The 13700-nt window shown below is 46.9% G+C and overlaps 1 protein-coding gene across 3 annotated transcripts in view; it reads right to left on the bottom strand.

Annotated features, from left to right (window-relative positions):
- The window catches only part of LOC311122471 (ubiquitin carboxyl-terminal hydrolase 45-like), a 41347-nt gene that overhangs the window by 12511 nt on the left and 15136 nt on the right, over positions 1-13700 (bottom strand). For all 3 annotated transcript variants that reach the window (XM_084158069.1, XM_084158070.1, XM_084158071.1), the window contains exons 6-8: positions 7227-7378; positions 5194-5289; positions 4728-4858 (exon numbers count right to left, since the gene is read on the bottom strand). In XM_084158069.1, coding sequence (XP_084014195.1) covers positions 4728-4858; positions 5194-5289; positions 7227-7378 — 379 coding nt within the window. The remainder of the gene's footprint in view (positions 1-4727; positions 4859-5193; positions 5290-7226; positions 7379-13700) is intronic.

Raw genomic sequence — 13700 nt, 5'->3', positions numbered from 1 at the left:
GCTCTTATCCAGAGCGACTTACAGTTAGTGCATACATTATTATTTTTTTCATACTGGCCCCCCGTGGGAAACGAACCCACAACCCTGGCGTTGCAAACGCCATGCTCTATCAACTGAGCTACCTCCCTGCCTGCCATTCCCTCCCCTACCCTGGACGACGCTGGGCCAATTGTGCGCCGCCCTTTACCAACAGACTACTGTGTAAGCCAATTCAGAATTTCTTTAATAGAAAGCACTTTACTGTCTAGAGTAGTACATGTAGCTAAGGGAGAAAATGTATGGCGATGGTGCCAATGGACATCCTGCGTGTTCACGCACCAGCGCTCGTAGAGGGGGCTCTCCTTGAGCCTGTCCCTGGTCACAGCAGGACAGATGTTAGGGCCAGATGTTAGGGCCAGATGGGCAGCCAGGGCCAGAGCCACCACCACAACCTGTTGGGCAGCGCCAGCCACACAGCCATAGAACAGGCTGGCCTGACAGGCTGGCAGGACAACATGCAGCTGACCTGAGAGGATCACAGACCACTGCTAAGCCAATGCTATCTGAGTGCACAGGGTCAGAGAGGAGGGCAAGTACATTCGTTGCCTCTTTGATACCAGTCTAGCATCTCACCATCTAGTGTTCACCAGTCTTGATAACTGGAATACTGGTACTACATGTATTTTATAAACACACCTGAGCAGCTCTCCACAGAGAAATGTGTCCTCCTAAAAGGCATTGTAGGGGCTTCATTGTCCCAGGTATAGCATCCTGATCCGATGTCATATCCTCTCTACATCCAGGTCAATGACCCGTCCAGATTGGCCTGCAATGCAAATGAAACCAAACGATTTACCCTTTGAACTGGTGAACCATTCTTCTTGGCAAGTTCCCAGACCCAATCAGAACAGAGGTATTCATCCTCTAACTGGTAGCAGAGTGGATGGGCCTACAGTCTGGATCATCTCCATGTGCTGATGGATGTTGACGTCTAGCCCCAGAATGAGTGACTGGAGCTGGGGGAGAGACGAATGGCCACCTGCCCCCATCACAGGTCATGAGCAGGAGGTCTAGAGGACCAACTCAGCCCCCCTCCTCTACCTCTGTCCCTTTGCCCTCGGGGGCGGAGGGGGGGATCACATATGTCCCTCATTTCATCCCCTTTAAAGATGCCAAATCATATAATGGAATATCTTCCTTCAAATGTGTACAAAATGAGTGTTGGGTTTTAAAGCATGTTTTTTAAAAATCATATGACCAACTTGTCTTAATACTTGAGCTGTTAGCTTGCCACCTCTTTTGTATCCTGTGTAAAGGAAGTGTAAAAAAGAAATTGAACTGAAGTGGGAATTACAATGGGGATTATAGTAGGAATTCGGCTTTTTATCAAGCATGCACGCCAAACACACTCATCCCAAATTCTGCTTATCTAACAGCTCGAACACAAAGCGGGTCGTACTGGTACAGTATCTGGTTGGCACATAGTGATAATTGGGATTAAAAGACAGACAGAGAGGCACGCAGCAGTCTTGGGGTATTTTTTCCGGGAGTGGAGCACGGAGCAGCGACGGGTGAGAGGCAGACGAGCAGCTCCAATGGGATCAGTGGGAACGGGGCTGTCTGGAAGCTCATCCCAGTGGAAGAGAGGCAGAAGGGCCCTGTGGCGCTGCTCCCAATCTGGCCCTGACCAATGCAGACAGCTGCGGTGCTCACACAATTAACAGCGGATGAGTTAGTACCAGACGCAAGGCAACCCCGGCATGCTGCACCACCTCGACAGGCAGAGGGGCGCACACACACACTCACAAACACTTTCAATACAAAATAGAAATCATATACATTGAGTCACTTTCACATTGACAGACATAATTACATGATAAAAGCCACTTATCTATCCAGCATAAGCATGTAAAAACACTCTTATAACATAAGAATCAACACTTATTTGACTTACAGAACACCCGGCCTCGTATGTAATCACATTCACAGTGCCACAAGCAATCATTTATGAAAGTCATTCCTTTAAAATAAGTGTAGGCCCATTTCTTATCAAGGTGTCGCTCTTCTGCCATTCTCACATTGTTGAATACAGCTTTTTGTCCACCGCTCTACGTCTCATTCACATATAGATTATTCCTCACAAGGACAGACAAAAGCGTGATATGTAACATCAGAAATCGAATGAATGCCTTGTATAGGCAGCTGCAGCTCTGTGGACATTATTTATCAGGCATTGTGAGACCAGCTGAATGTGACCTTCCTTGCGAGAATGACTGTTCTTCAATTCTTCAGCGGCAGGAGATCTTCCATGCATGTACAGACCTGTGTGGCCATGTGCCTTTGTGTGGCTGCCTGCTAGAGATTTGGCTCATTGTTGTACCCTGCTATTTTCCTACTGCGTTGGATGTACACACAGGTTGGTAGAAATAGCCTAGAAGTCATGAAAGGAGGTCAGTCATTGTGTATGTGTGTGTGTGTGTTTGCAGAGTGCATTTGTGCAAGTGTGTGTGTTTTCGTATTTTGTGTGTGTTATTTTATAACTGAATGCTAGTGTAAGGAAAGGGGGGGGGGGTAAAAGAGGGTTCCTGTGTAAGCATACAGAAGATTCTCTAGATGAAGCTTTAATGAATGCCCAAAGTCATATGACAATTTGTATGATTTGAGAATAAACCTTTCTTTTGGTAGAGCTTTTTCCTCTCGTGCACCATAGACACATCCCCCACCACAGCAGCATAGGCCTAGTGGCGGGTCTGGGTACAAGCTGAGTCTCTCACTGGCACCAGAAACAGTGTGTGGTGTTGACCCTCCAAACCACTGGGCCTGGCGCTGGTCCGAGCCGGACCCGTCCAGCTGGCACAGGGGGCCTGGCGTTGGGTATAGAGGGGCAGCCAGATGGGCAGGCCAGGCTGGGACTGACTCAGCTGGTCAAGGGTGAACACAACACACTAGGCTCAATCTGCCTCTAATACCAAAGAAACTCACACACACCGTGGAGTCCTGCCCAAGTAGCCCCTTTAACCAGCCTGTGTGTTGTTAAGCACTAGGGTGCACGTTCCCAGGTCAGGGCCGGCAACACACCACTGAGCTAGGAGAGCTCAGGAAATAAAGACATGCACACAGCCTAGTGTGCATGGCTTTAGCCATTCCGAAGGTCAACACGCTGCAGGAGAAATATCATAAACAGCATCAGCAGAATGTCCCTGTATAGAGGAGTGACTCTTGACCTGGCAGTTCCAGACAGAATGAGGAGAGAGATGTAGAGTTTGTTTGTGAAGGATGGGAGTGCGATGGCAAATCATACGTGTGGGTAGAAACATGGGATGAGGTGCGTTGCATGTGCATTTGTATGTTTTCGAGTGAATGTGTGCATGGAAGAAGGGTTTGAATTAAGGAATGCGTGTGCATGACGTGCATGTGAGCGTGAGGAAGGGCATGAAATGAGGTCTACCGGGTGAATGTGTGTTGGTGTACGTGTGTGTGTGTGCATGCATGCTGTGTCTATGTGTACGCCCGGCTGAGTGCATGTGCACTACGGGGTGAGGTGGTACCAGGTGAGGGGTGGCATTGCTCTCACACACACACACACACACACACACACCTGGGCAGATGGAAGGCTTGGTACCTGGACACAGCAGAGGCACCCAGCCGGCTTACAGGCTCCGCGCTCCAGCCATCCGAACGTTCCTCATCCCACCCAGACACAGCCAACTGTACAGAGCCCGGTCCTACCTAACCCAACAGGCCCCACACACTACAGCCAGCCTGGGCCAAACCAGCCGTTCACCATGTTCCAACAACAAGAGCCAACCAACCATTCACCACACGTTCAAAGAGAGACCTAACCAACCGTTCAGCATGTTCAAAGAGCCCCGTGTTCATAAGCGTTCACCATGAAACTGGGAGGGCTGGCCGGGCCAGCCAAGCAGCTGGTTTACCACGCTCAGGTTCAAACACGAACACAGGTGGTGTTAAAGAGAACAGGGACATGCCATGCTGTTTTGATTGCAGCTGGAAGCAGAGTGCATCAGAGCCATTTTGTGCAGTGAGGTCTACTGTGTGGAGTGGGTACTGGTGTTAATGGGTTTAGTGTTGACCAGCGTTGGGGAGCAGGGTGGACTGAAAACTGGATGGACCAGGTGCTGGTAGAGTCCAGCAGGTTGAGAAAACCTCTTCTCTGAAGTGGTCGCCATGGCAGCTTGACAACAGGGCAGGTAAAAGCTGTGGACCCTGCCTGTACTGCGTGGTTGACTGTTGCTACGGCGATGGAGAAGCGCCAGACCAGTTGGGGCACGGTGACCTCTAACCTTGGGAGTGGGGCAGCTTGTCTGCACATGAGGCTGTGTGGCTAACATTGATGCACCGCCGACGCTGCAACCACAGCGCAACGTTTCTACAATGTTGCGCAGTGGTGATTTCATCACTCGAGTAAGGAAGAATTGATGGGAACAAAAACGATTGATATCTCTTGGTGATCAAGTTTGTTATTAGTACATGATGAAAGAGAATATAGTTATGAAAGCTTAGCCAACCTTTTCCAGGTCTGTAGTGCCTCCTCTGGCACCCTACAGGGCAGCCCACATATGTTATTTTCATTACTATCTTTTAGTAGGACCGGCTCAGGAAGTAGGTCAAGTCCACACCCATGGCTATACAATAGCCTATACCGGGTTCCGGCACAATCAACACCAATGCTGTGAGATGGCCAATACATCAAATAAAGACAAATGCAGAACAATGTAGATTCTTACTTCTGGCAGAGCTGGTTAAACAGGATCTTGGGGTTGACAGGGCCCTTCCCAGACTCCTTCATGCTGTGTAGGAAGAGGAACATGGACGAGGTCAGGGGCTCAGGGCTGGGCAGGGTCACCGTCAACGCCCCCTGAAGGACAACCACAGGAAAGGAGAGAGCGAACATATGAGTGTTAGACAAGGCATGTATTTCATACAGAGTGTTGCACTACCATGGAGAAGCTGAATGGGCTTGACTGCATTTTACAGATGACTGGAGACATTGGGGGAGGGCTACAACATGACTCAAGGGTTATTTACGATAGCCTGTTATGCTAATAATAAAAAGAACCACCCATTTAGACAGTACTAAGTGGCTTCCTGTGTCATGTACAGTATAAGACTATAGTGGTGGACTGGACAGGATTAAAGGGGACTGGACTCTACCAAGTGGATGAGGGAGAGGTTTTTGATGGTGGAACGTACCACGTTTGACTCGGCAGGGGGGCAGATCTTCAGCTTGTGTCCCTTCTCCTTCACATCCTGTATCAGGTCGTTCAGCATGTGAGTCTGGGACAGATTCTGATGGACAGAAATCAGCCATTATAAACGCATTCACATGAATCTAGTCATCATCGTTTTCATCTGCATGGACAGGACAGAATCTTTTCTTATCAGTTAGAAGAATCATTAATGAACATCTTCCTGCACTTCTTCCTTTTTATTCATCATCCCTTCACAAAAAATAATAAAAACTGAAAAATATTACAAATGCAACAAAAAAAAAGATTGGTAAAACTGGTCTACAATTGAAACATCTCTATTCATTCTGAGAAACTGGCAGGTGTTAGCCTAATATCATTATGCTAAAAAAGCCCTTTCCAAAGAAACGATGAGCTGTGACTGAAACAGAAAGGAGCCACCATTGTCCCATCATATTACTGCAGCATCTCGTTCTTCCCTTTCAAACGACAGTTGTTTTGTCACATCCTGGCAATGAAGACAGTTGCTATGGAAAAGACACAATGGCTTCAGCAGTGTGTGCTGTTTCTCAGACAATTATGTTGTTTCACCAGCAAAATTGCAATTTTGAAGGAGACAATGAGAATAGAAAGAGAGAGAGAGAAAAAAACATGTCAAGAAAGAATGTTCGGTCTGGTTTCAATCACGAGAGAGCTCCAGAAGGTGATTAACAAAATGGCGGAAAACGGGAAGGTAATGTACGTTTCAAATCCCCAAGAGCAGACAGCCAACACACAATGCACCTTAGAGAATGTGCTCCATACCAGTCCTATTCTCCTGTGGAGAGATGAGTCACACATATGCATATAAAATACCCTTGTACTATATATGCATAACTTGTCCTTGCCTATACAGCTGTATTGTAAAGACATAAAAAAAAAAACTTATAATGGACGATGGCATTATGGCAGAACCTGTTTATACAAGCCTTTCATGTGTTGCTGATGGCTGGTATGGTATGGTATTTTACTGTAGGGAGGAGTAGCACTTGACATGCCACTTTGACCAGCCACCATGTTTACAGTACACTGTTCCCTAGACCAGGGGTTCCCAAACCTTTTCACTCAGGCCCCCCTTCCAGCATTGGGGTACATCCCACGCCCCCCCTGCGTGTGCGCAACGTCTATTTCTATGGGCACAAGCACTATTCATGACACAAACTGTTCACACCCCTCTTGTTGGGGGAGAGAACATTTTGCAGTTTTAAAGCTAATTTTCTTGCAATTCTACACATTTTGTCATGTCTAATGTTTATTCATGTGATATTTGAGTGACTCAAACATTACAACAACATCTATGGGCTAACAAACCTTGCTAAAACATGTTAGCTGACACGGGCTAGTTGATCTGGACATTTCTGACAAGTTAGAAATAGTTCTCTAAGGTATGCAATGACTGACATGACGAGGAAAACTGATAATGCACTACTTAATTTCGAAAGTGCACCTTGTGCATTCTACTATTACAACTTTCAAGAGTAAGTTGAAAGCCGGACCTGCCGACCCCTCGCGCCCCCCCACAGTTTGGGTACCACTGCCCTAGACAGTTGTCACATGGAAATCTTGCAATTGGGTTTAAAGCCTACTCTACCATTTTAGATAAGGACACTTCTGTTGCCCTCTACAAACGGGCTGCTTTAAGAAGCACACCTGATCAAGACTGACCATTGTGGCTTTCATATAGCCAGGAGACGGGAAAACACACCACAGGGTTAGCTAGTTGCTGGCTGATGGAGCAAAACACTTTGAAAAGAAAAGCAGCACACTGTAGCTCCGACGCTACGCTGCCTTCATCAGGGCTTCTGTAATGCTGGCATTAATAAAGACACACAATGCTATGACGTGTTTTGGAGACGATACCCCATGAGCACACCTTTATTACACCAGTGGTAAAAGACTCTCTTCGACATGACCTTATCCCTATGGTTGCATTTCATAAGCAGCCTCACCAGTGACATGATGTTTACGGTACACAAACCAATCTCATAATGACCGTACCTGCATAACTGCATTAAAGAAGCAGGTGTTTCCTAGGTTGCTGATGCCTTTGACCGGGACCAGTGTGCTGTTGTTGACCAGACTCTTCCCTCTGGGCTGGTCTGCATAGTCGCTGGGCTCCTCTCTAAGCTTTATCATTTTCGATGTTGTTCCTGCAAGACACAAAAAGGAAAAGTTGTTTAACTCCTATATTCTGGATACAAGGTTTCTTCAACTCTAGACGAGAGTTGGGCGCGAGTACTCGATTCAAGGTTTGTATTCGATTACTAATGAGTACTTGACATTTTTTCAAATGCAACTATTAGCATGTGAAATGTACAGTGGATTCAGAAAGTATTCAGACCCCTTGACTTTTTCCACATTTTAGTCATTTAGCAGATGCTCTTATCCAGAGCGACTTATAGTTAGTGAGTGCATACATTTTCATACTGGTCCCCCGTGGGAATCGAACCCACAACCCTGGCGTTGCAAGCGCCATGCTCTACCAACTGAGCTACACGGGACTGTTACGTTACAGCCTTATTCAAAAATGGTTTTTCCCCCCTCATCAATCTACACATAATGACAAAGCAAAAACTGTTTTTTAGAATTGTTAGCAAATATCACATTTACATAAGTATTCAGACCCTTTACTCAGTACTTTGTTGAAGCACCTTTGGCAGCGATTACAGCCTTGGGTCTTCTTGGGTATGACGCTACAAGCGTGGCACACCTGTATTTGGGGAGTTTCTCCCATTCTCCTCTGCAGATCCTCTCTAGCTCTGTCAGGTTGGATGGGGAGCGTCGCTGCACAGCTATTTTCAAGTCTCTCCAGAGATGTTCGATCTGGTTAAAGTCCGGGCTCTGGCTGGGCCACTCAAGAACATTCAGAGACTTGTCCCGAAGCGTTGTATTGGCTTTGTGCTTAGGGTCATTGTCCTTTTGGAAGGTGAACCTTCGCCCCAGTCTGAGGTCCTGAGCGCTCTGGAGCAGGTTTTCATCAAGGATCTCTCTGTACTTTGCTCCGTTAATCTTTTCCTCGATCCTGACTAGTCTCCAAGTCCCTGCCTCTGAAAAACATCCCCACAGCATGATGCTGCCACCACCATGCTTCACCGTAGGGATGGTGCCAGGTTTCCTACAGACGTGACGCTTGGCATTCAGGCCAAATAGTTCAATCTTGGTTTCATCAGACCAGAAAATCTTGTTTCTCATGGTCAGGGTCTTTTAGGTGCCTTTTGGCAAACTCCAAGCGGGCTGTCATGTGCCTTTTAAAGAGGAGTGGCTTCCATCTTGCCACTCTACCATAAAGGCCTGACTGGAGTGCTGCAGAGACGGTTGTCCTTCTGGAAGGTTCTCCCATCTCCACAGAGGACCCCTGGAGCTCTGTCAGAGTGACCATCGGGATTCTTGGTCACCTCCCTGACCAAGGCCCTTCTCCCCCGATTGCTCAGTTTGGCAGGGCGGCCAGCCCTAGGAAGAGTCTTGGTGGTTCCAAACTTCTTCCATTTAAGAATGATGGAGGCCACTGTGTTTTTGGGAACCTTCAATGCTGCAAAAATGTTTTGGTACCCTTCTCCAGATCTGTGCCTCGACACAATCCTGTCTCGAGCTCTACGGACAATTCCTTCGACCTCATGGCTTGGTTTTTGCTCTGACATGCACTGTCAACTGTGGGAACTTATATAAACAGGTTTGTGCCTTTCCAAATAATGTCCAATCAATTGAATTTACCACAGGTGGACTCCAATCAAGTCGTAGAAACATCTCAAGGATGATCAATGGAAACAGGATGCACCGGAGCTCAATTTTGAGTCTCATGGCAAAGGGTCTGAATACTAGAATAAGGCTGTAACGTAACAAAATGTGGAAAAAGTCAAGGGGTCTGAATACTTTCTGAATGCACTGACAAATGTTTTAGCTAAGATGCGCTTACTGTTCGTTTAGTATGGAAAGCGCAGTGAACATGTGTTAAGTTTTGTTTTTCGCATGGCGTCACCTTGCAAGAGAGTTTGTCCGTATCGATGTTGCTTGGTGCAGCAAAGGCATTTTGAAACTTTAAACTGCATGAGCTACATACGAGTCACGTACGAGCCAAGTTCTCTGAGGTCGCCAGAGAAAAAAACAACATCTAAAGTGTCTCTCAATCTCCTGTGAGACCAGAGCCTAATAGTTTGTTCAGGGAGCCAGGGGTTGCATTGAACCCATTATGTGCTGGGGTGGCTTCTTAGTGGGGGGGGTCAGTCCCGGTCCCAGCAGCACACAGACACACACACCGGAGCAAACGGCGAGCGTGGTCTCCTGCGGTGGAAGTGGGTTAACGTGTGGGAGGCCAGGGTGGCAGCTGGAAGGAGAGCCGGGTCATATGGGAGAGAGCAGATGACAGCTGGAGAAGTTTCCGCTGTTTAGGGAGAGACGGCTCTCTGGCCCAGCTGTTACTCCTCCATGACCATCCCAACTCAGCAAGAGGGAGGCAGTCGTCAGTGCAGAGCAGGCCAGCAGGGACAAGCACTGAGGGATTATAGTTGGGGAGGACTCAGGAGACTGACAGCTCTGTGCACTAGTCTAACACTCAAACCATGGGGTGTGGCTGGCTGAGACAAACTAAGAACATCTCTCTACTGACCTCTTATCTACAAAATGAGGGGGATGTAATGCTAAGAAATACTTTAGGAAAGTCAGAAACCTTTCACACTGAAACATATGGCAAATCGGCCCCTAAGAGGCGAAAGAGTGATAAGATAAACTGTTGCCACAAAGTTGGAAGCACAGAATCGTCTAGAATGTCATTGTATTCTATAGCGTTATGATTTCCCTTCAATGGAACTAAGGGGCCTGGCCTGAATCATGAAAAACAGCCCCAGACCATTATTCCTCCTCCACCAAACTTTACAGTTGGCACTATGCATTCGGACAGGTAGCGTTCTCCTGGCATCCAATGGCGGCAAGCTTTACACCACTCCAGGCGACGCTTGGCTGCTAGGGCCGTAGAAACCCATTTCATGAAGCTCCCAACGAACAGTTCTTGTGCTGACGTTGCTTTCAGAGGCAGTTTCAAACTCGGTAGTGAGTGTTGCTACAGAGGACAGACAATTTTCACACGCTACGCTCTTCAGCACTCGGCGGACCCATTCTGTCAGCTTGTGTGGCCTACCACGTCGCAGCTGAGCCGTTGTTGCTCCTAGACATTACCACATCCTATGACGATGTCACGTTGAAAGTCACGGAGCTCTTCAGTAAGGCCATACTACTGCCAATATTTGTCTATGGCGATTGCATGGCTATGTGCTCGATTGTATACACCTGTCAGCAACGGGTGTGGCTGAAATAGCAGAATCCACTAATTTGAAGTGGTGTCCACATACTTTTGTATATATTGTGTACTGTATAGTCAATGGGCTGCCTTATACATGCTAGGACCTAGTACAAACGTTACAAGCAATAAACAATTAATAATTCTCCCAGCAGCCCATCATTTCCTATTCTGTTGTCATCGGTGTCATTTGTGAAGGGAGAGACAAGTGGTGTTCCGTCACATTAGGCATTAATGAACAAAACAAGTGAGAGGACCCAAGGCTGTTGAGATGAGAGAAAGCACCCTCTGTGCCTGTTTGCCTTCCTCCCCCTCCCCCAACCCATAATTTACACTATTTTGCCCTTTTTTTTCATGCTCCGGAAGACAGCAAGCTGCTTAACCGTGAATTAATGCACACTTCTCATGTGTACCTTAATCAGTGTTACAAGACTACCAGAGACGGGAAAAGGTGGGTGCCGTGCCATCTACCTGATTGGAATTTTGCTTTACTGCCTTTGTCCGTCTCTCTCTGTTGATTTGTGATTTTCTGACGGGAAGACATGAGAAATGTGGTCATCTTAGGTGCTCAATGTCAGTATGTGACATTATCTTTCTGACTATAATTATGTGACATTGTTATTATTTGGGTGACAGGTTATGGGTGACCTGCTGTACCTACCTATTTCATCATATAAATGGTATCAAATGGAGATTGTCATAGCTGCATGTACCATAAGTAAACCATACCAGCATGTGCTTGGATAGAGAAGGAGGTTAAGCTACCTTGAGGACTCAGGACCATGTATTCTGCTATCTGTCAGCAGCACTTCACCCCGACCAGACAGACAGATGTCTCAGTTAGCAGTGGACCCCTTGCTGCTGCCCTGCGCCCCGATGAAGCGTAGACCAAATAGACAAAAATGAAATTATTTTTCACAGAGCAACATTACTCGCCGGAAGTTATATGAGGTTTATTCAAAACATTTAATATTAAAGAAGACCCATTGAGTAGGGCTGGGAATTGCTAGGAAACTCACAATAAGATATTATCACGATACTTAGGTGCTGATACGATATCTATTGCGATTGTCACGATTCTATATGTATTGCGATTCGATACTGTGATTTTATTTGATGTTCCAAACATATTGCTCACTATACAGTATTGTCTGCTGCAGAGCGACAAGAGAGAGCATGAGAACATGTGTTTTGATCAGTCATGGAAATAAGTGCTGAAAAGGTGTTGGCTCACTTTAAAAAGATGGAGAACAAGCTATAGGATGAAACATTTTAGAACAGCCGACTAGTGCTAGCTACCGCTACCAAGTATAAATGTATTTTACAAATGGATACTTCGAGTCAAATATCATTATAATATCTTGATATGTAACTGTATCGATTATTTCCCCCCCATCACTACCATTGAGTATGACCCAGTTGTAACCCTGTAACAGAGATCAGGACAAGTGTGTAACTATGGAAGGCTGAGGATGTGGAAACGCTACGGTCTCCCCCCAACCCTCCCCCCTAGATCTACTCTACCACCACAGAATCGGTTAGTGATCCTGCTAAAACATCGACTGAGAATGTCAAACATCATCAAACATTGATGATAATTACTCTGTTTTATGGCAGATGGATGTTCTTTGCCTGGCACTGTGATGGTCTCTGTGACCAAGCGGGGCGGGGTTCCGCTTTGGGACCATTGAATGGAGTGTCGGTTCACCCCAGTCGAGCCAAAAGCATCTGTCCCTCCAGCCTCCACACCGGAAACATCTGGAGGCTTGTCTGTCTGGAACAAAACAGCCATCAGGGAGGTGGCCATATGTCCACACTACACACAACTCATAGCAAACAAGTGTGGACAGGGTAGTTCCTGGTAGAATGAGAGAACGAGTTAGAGAAATACTATACGGTTTTTCTGGAATCTGTATGCGATGGGGAATATGTGACGAGATGGGTATGTAGCTTTGTGAGAATGTGCCTGTTTACACAAGTGTGTGTGTGTGAGCATTCCGACCGGCTCCTTGGCTAAGGAGAGAGGGGAAAACTGGGCGGAATGGGAATGCCTATGGACACACTCTTTATCTGGGACCGCCACTCAAGGTAAACAATGTTCAGGGAGCCATCTGCCAGGGACCCGGGAAGGGGGTGCAACGAGCACAAGCATATGGAAAAGCAGATTTTTCCTCCCCCTGCAGCAGTCGGGGAAGGCAAATGTCAGCATGAGCTGCGTCCACGCTTGACTGTGCCGCGCTCGGCACCACCACCTGGCCCTCCTTGCTCAGCCACCGAATATGGGCAGCAGTGACACTGTGGAGCTTGTCCCCAGGGCAGACTAAACGATCACGATGCCTGCCTGCCTACCCCCCGCCTGCCGACTTCCTCCTCGACTCCCAGCTCTTTTTCACACAAGCGAGAAAGTAAAATGGTCATTGTTTGCTTTCTTTATGAAAAAAAAAAAAACGATTTTATCTCCAAAAACCTGGACAGAATTGGACCAGAAAGCAGGCAAGCCTGAATGTTGCATTCATATTGAGGCTGAGGTTTCATTTATATCTGAATTTGTGGACACTAGCTACCATCTCAATAATTCAATAGCGCAAATCTACGTCCGTCATTTAATGCACGGAAAACATGAAACACAACAGTTGGACACACCGTGCGCTGTGCTGTCACTAGATGCTGAAATTTACATTTACATTTACATTTTACATTTTAGTCATTTAGCAGACGCTCTTATCCAGAGCGACTTACAGTTAGTGAATACATTTTTTTTTTTATACTGGCCCCCCGTGGGAAACGAACCCACAACCCTGGCGTTGCAAACGCCATGCTCTATCAACTGAGCTACATCCCTGCCGGCCATTCCCTCCCCTACCCTGGACAACGCTGGGCCAATTGTGCGTCACCCATGAGTCTCCCGGTCGCGGCCGGCTGCGACAGAGCCTGGATTCGAACCAGGATCTCTAGTGACACAGTTAGCACTGCGATGCAGTGCCTTAGACCACTGCGCCACTCAGGAGCCCCGAAATGAATTTTGACAGGCTCAAATAGCAGTATTGTGGGCGGCCTTAAGGATATTTGGTTTGGGAAAGCATTTTATCGATATGGTTCATGGATCGTATGCTAAACCTTTTGCCATGGTGTCTACAAATGACATAGAATCAAGTCCATTCCTATTTTTCGTGGATGTAGAC

Source organism: Coregonus lavaretus, assembly GCF_964263955.1.
Source record: "Coregonus lavaretus genome assembly, chromosome: 3".
Classification (NCBI taxonomy): domain Eukaryota; kingdom Metazoa; phylum Chordata; class Actinopteri; order Salmoniformes; family Salmonidae; genus Coregonus; species Coregonus lavaretus.
This window is presented reverse-complemented; position numbering and strand designations above follow the sequence as displayed.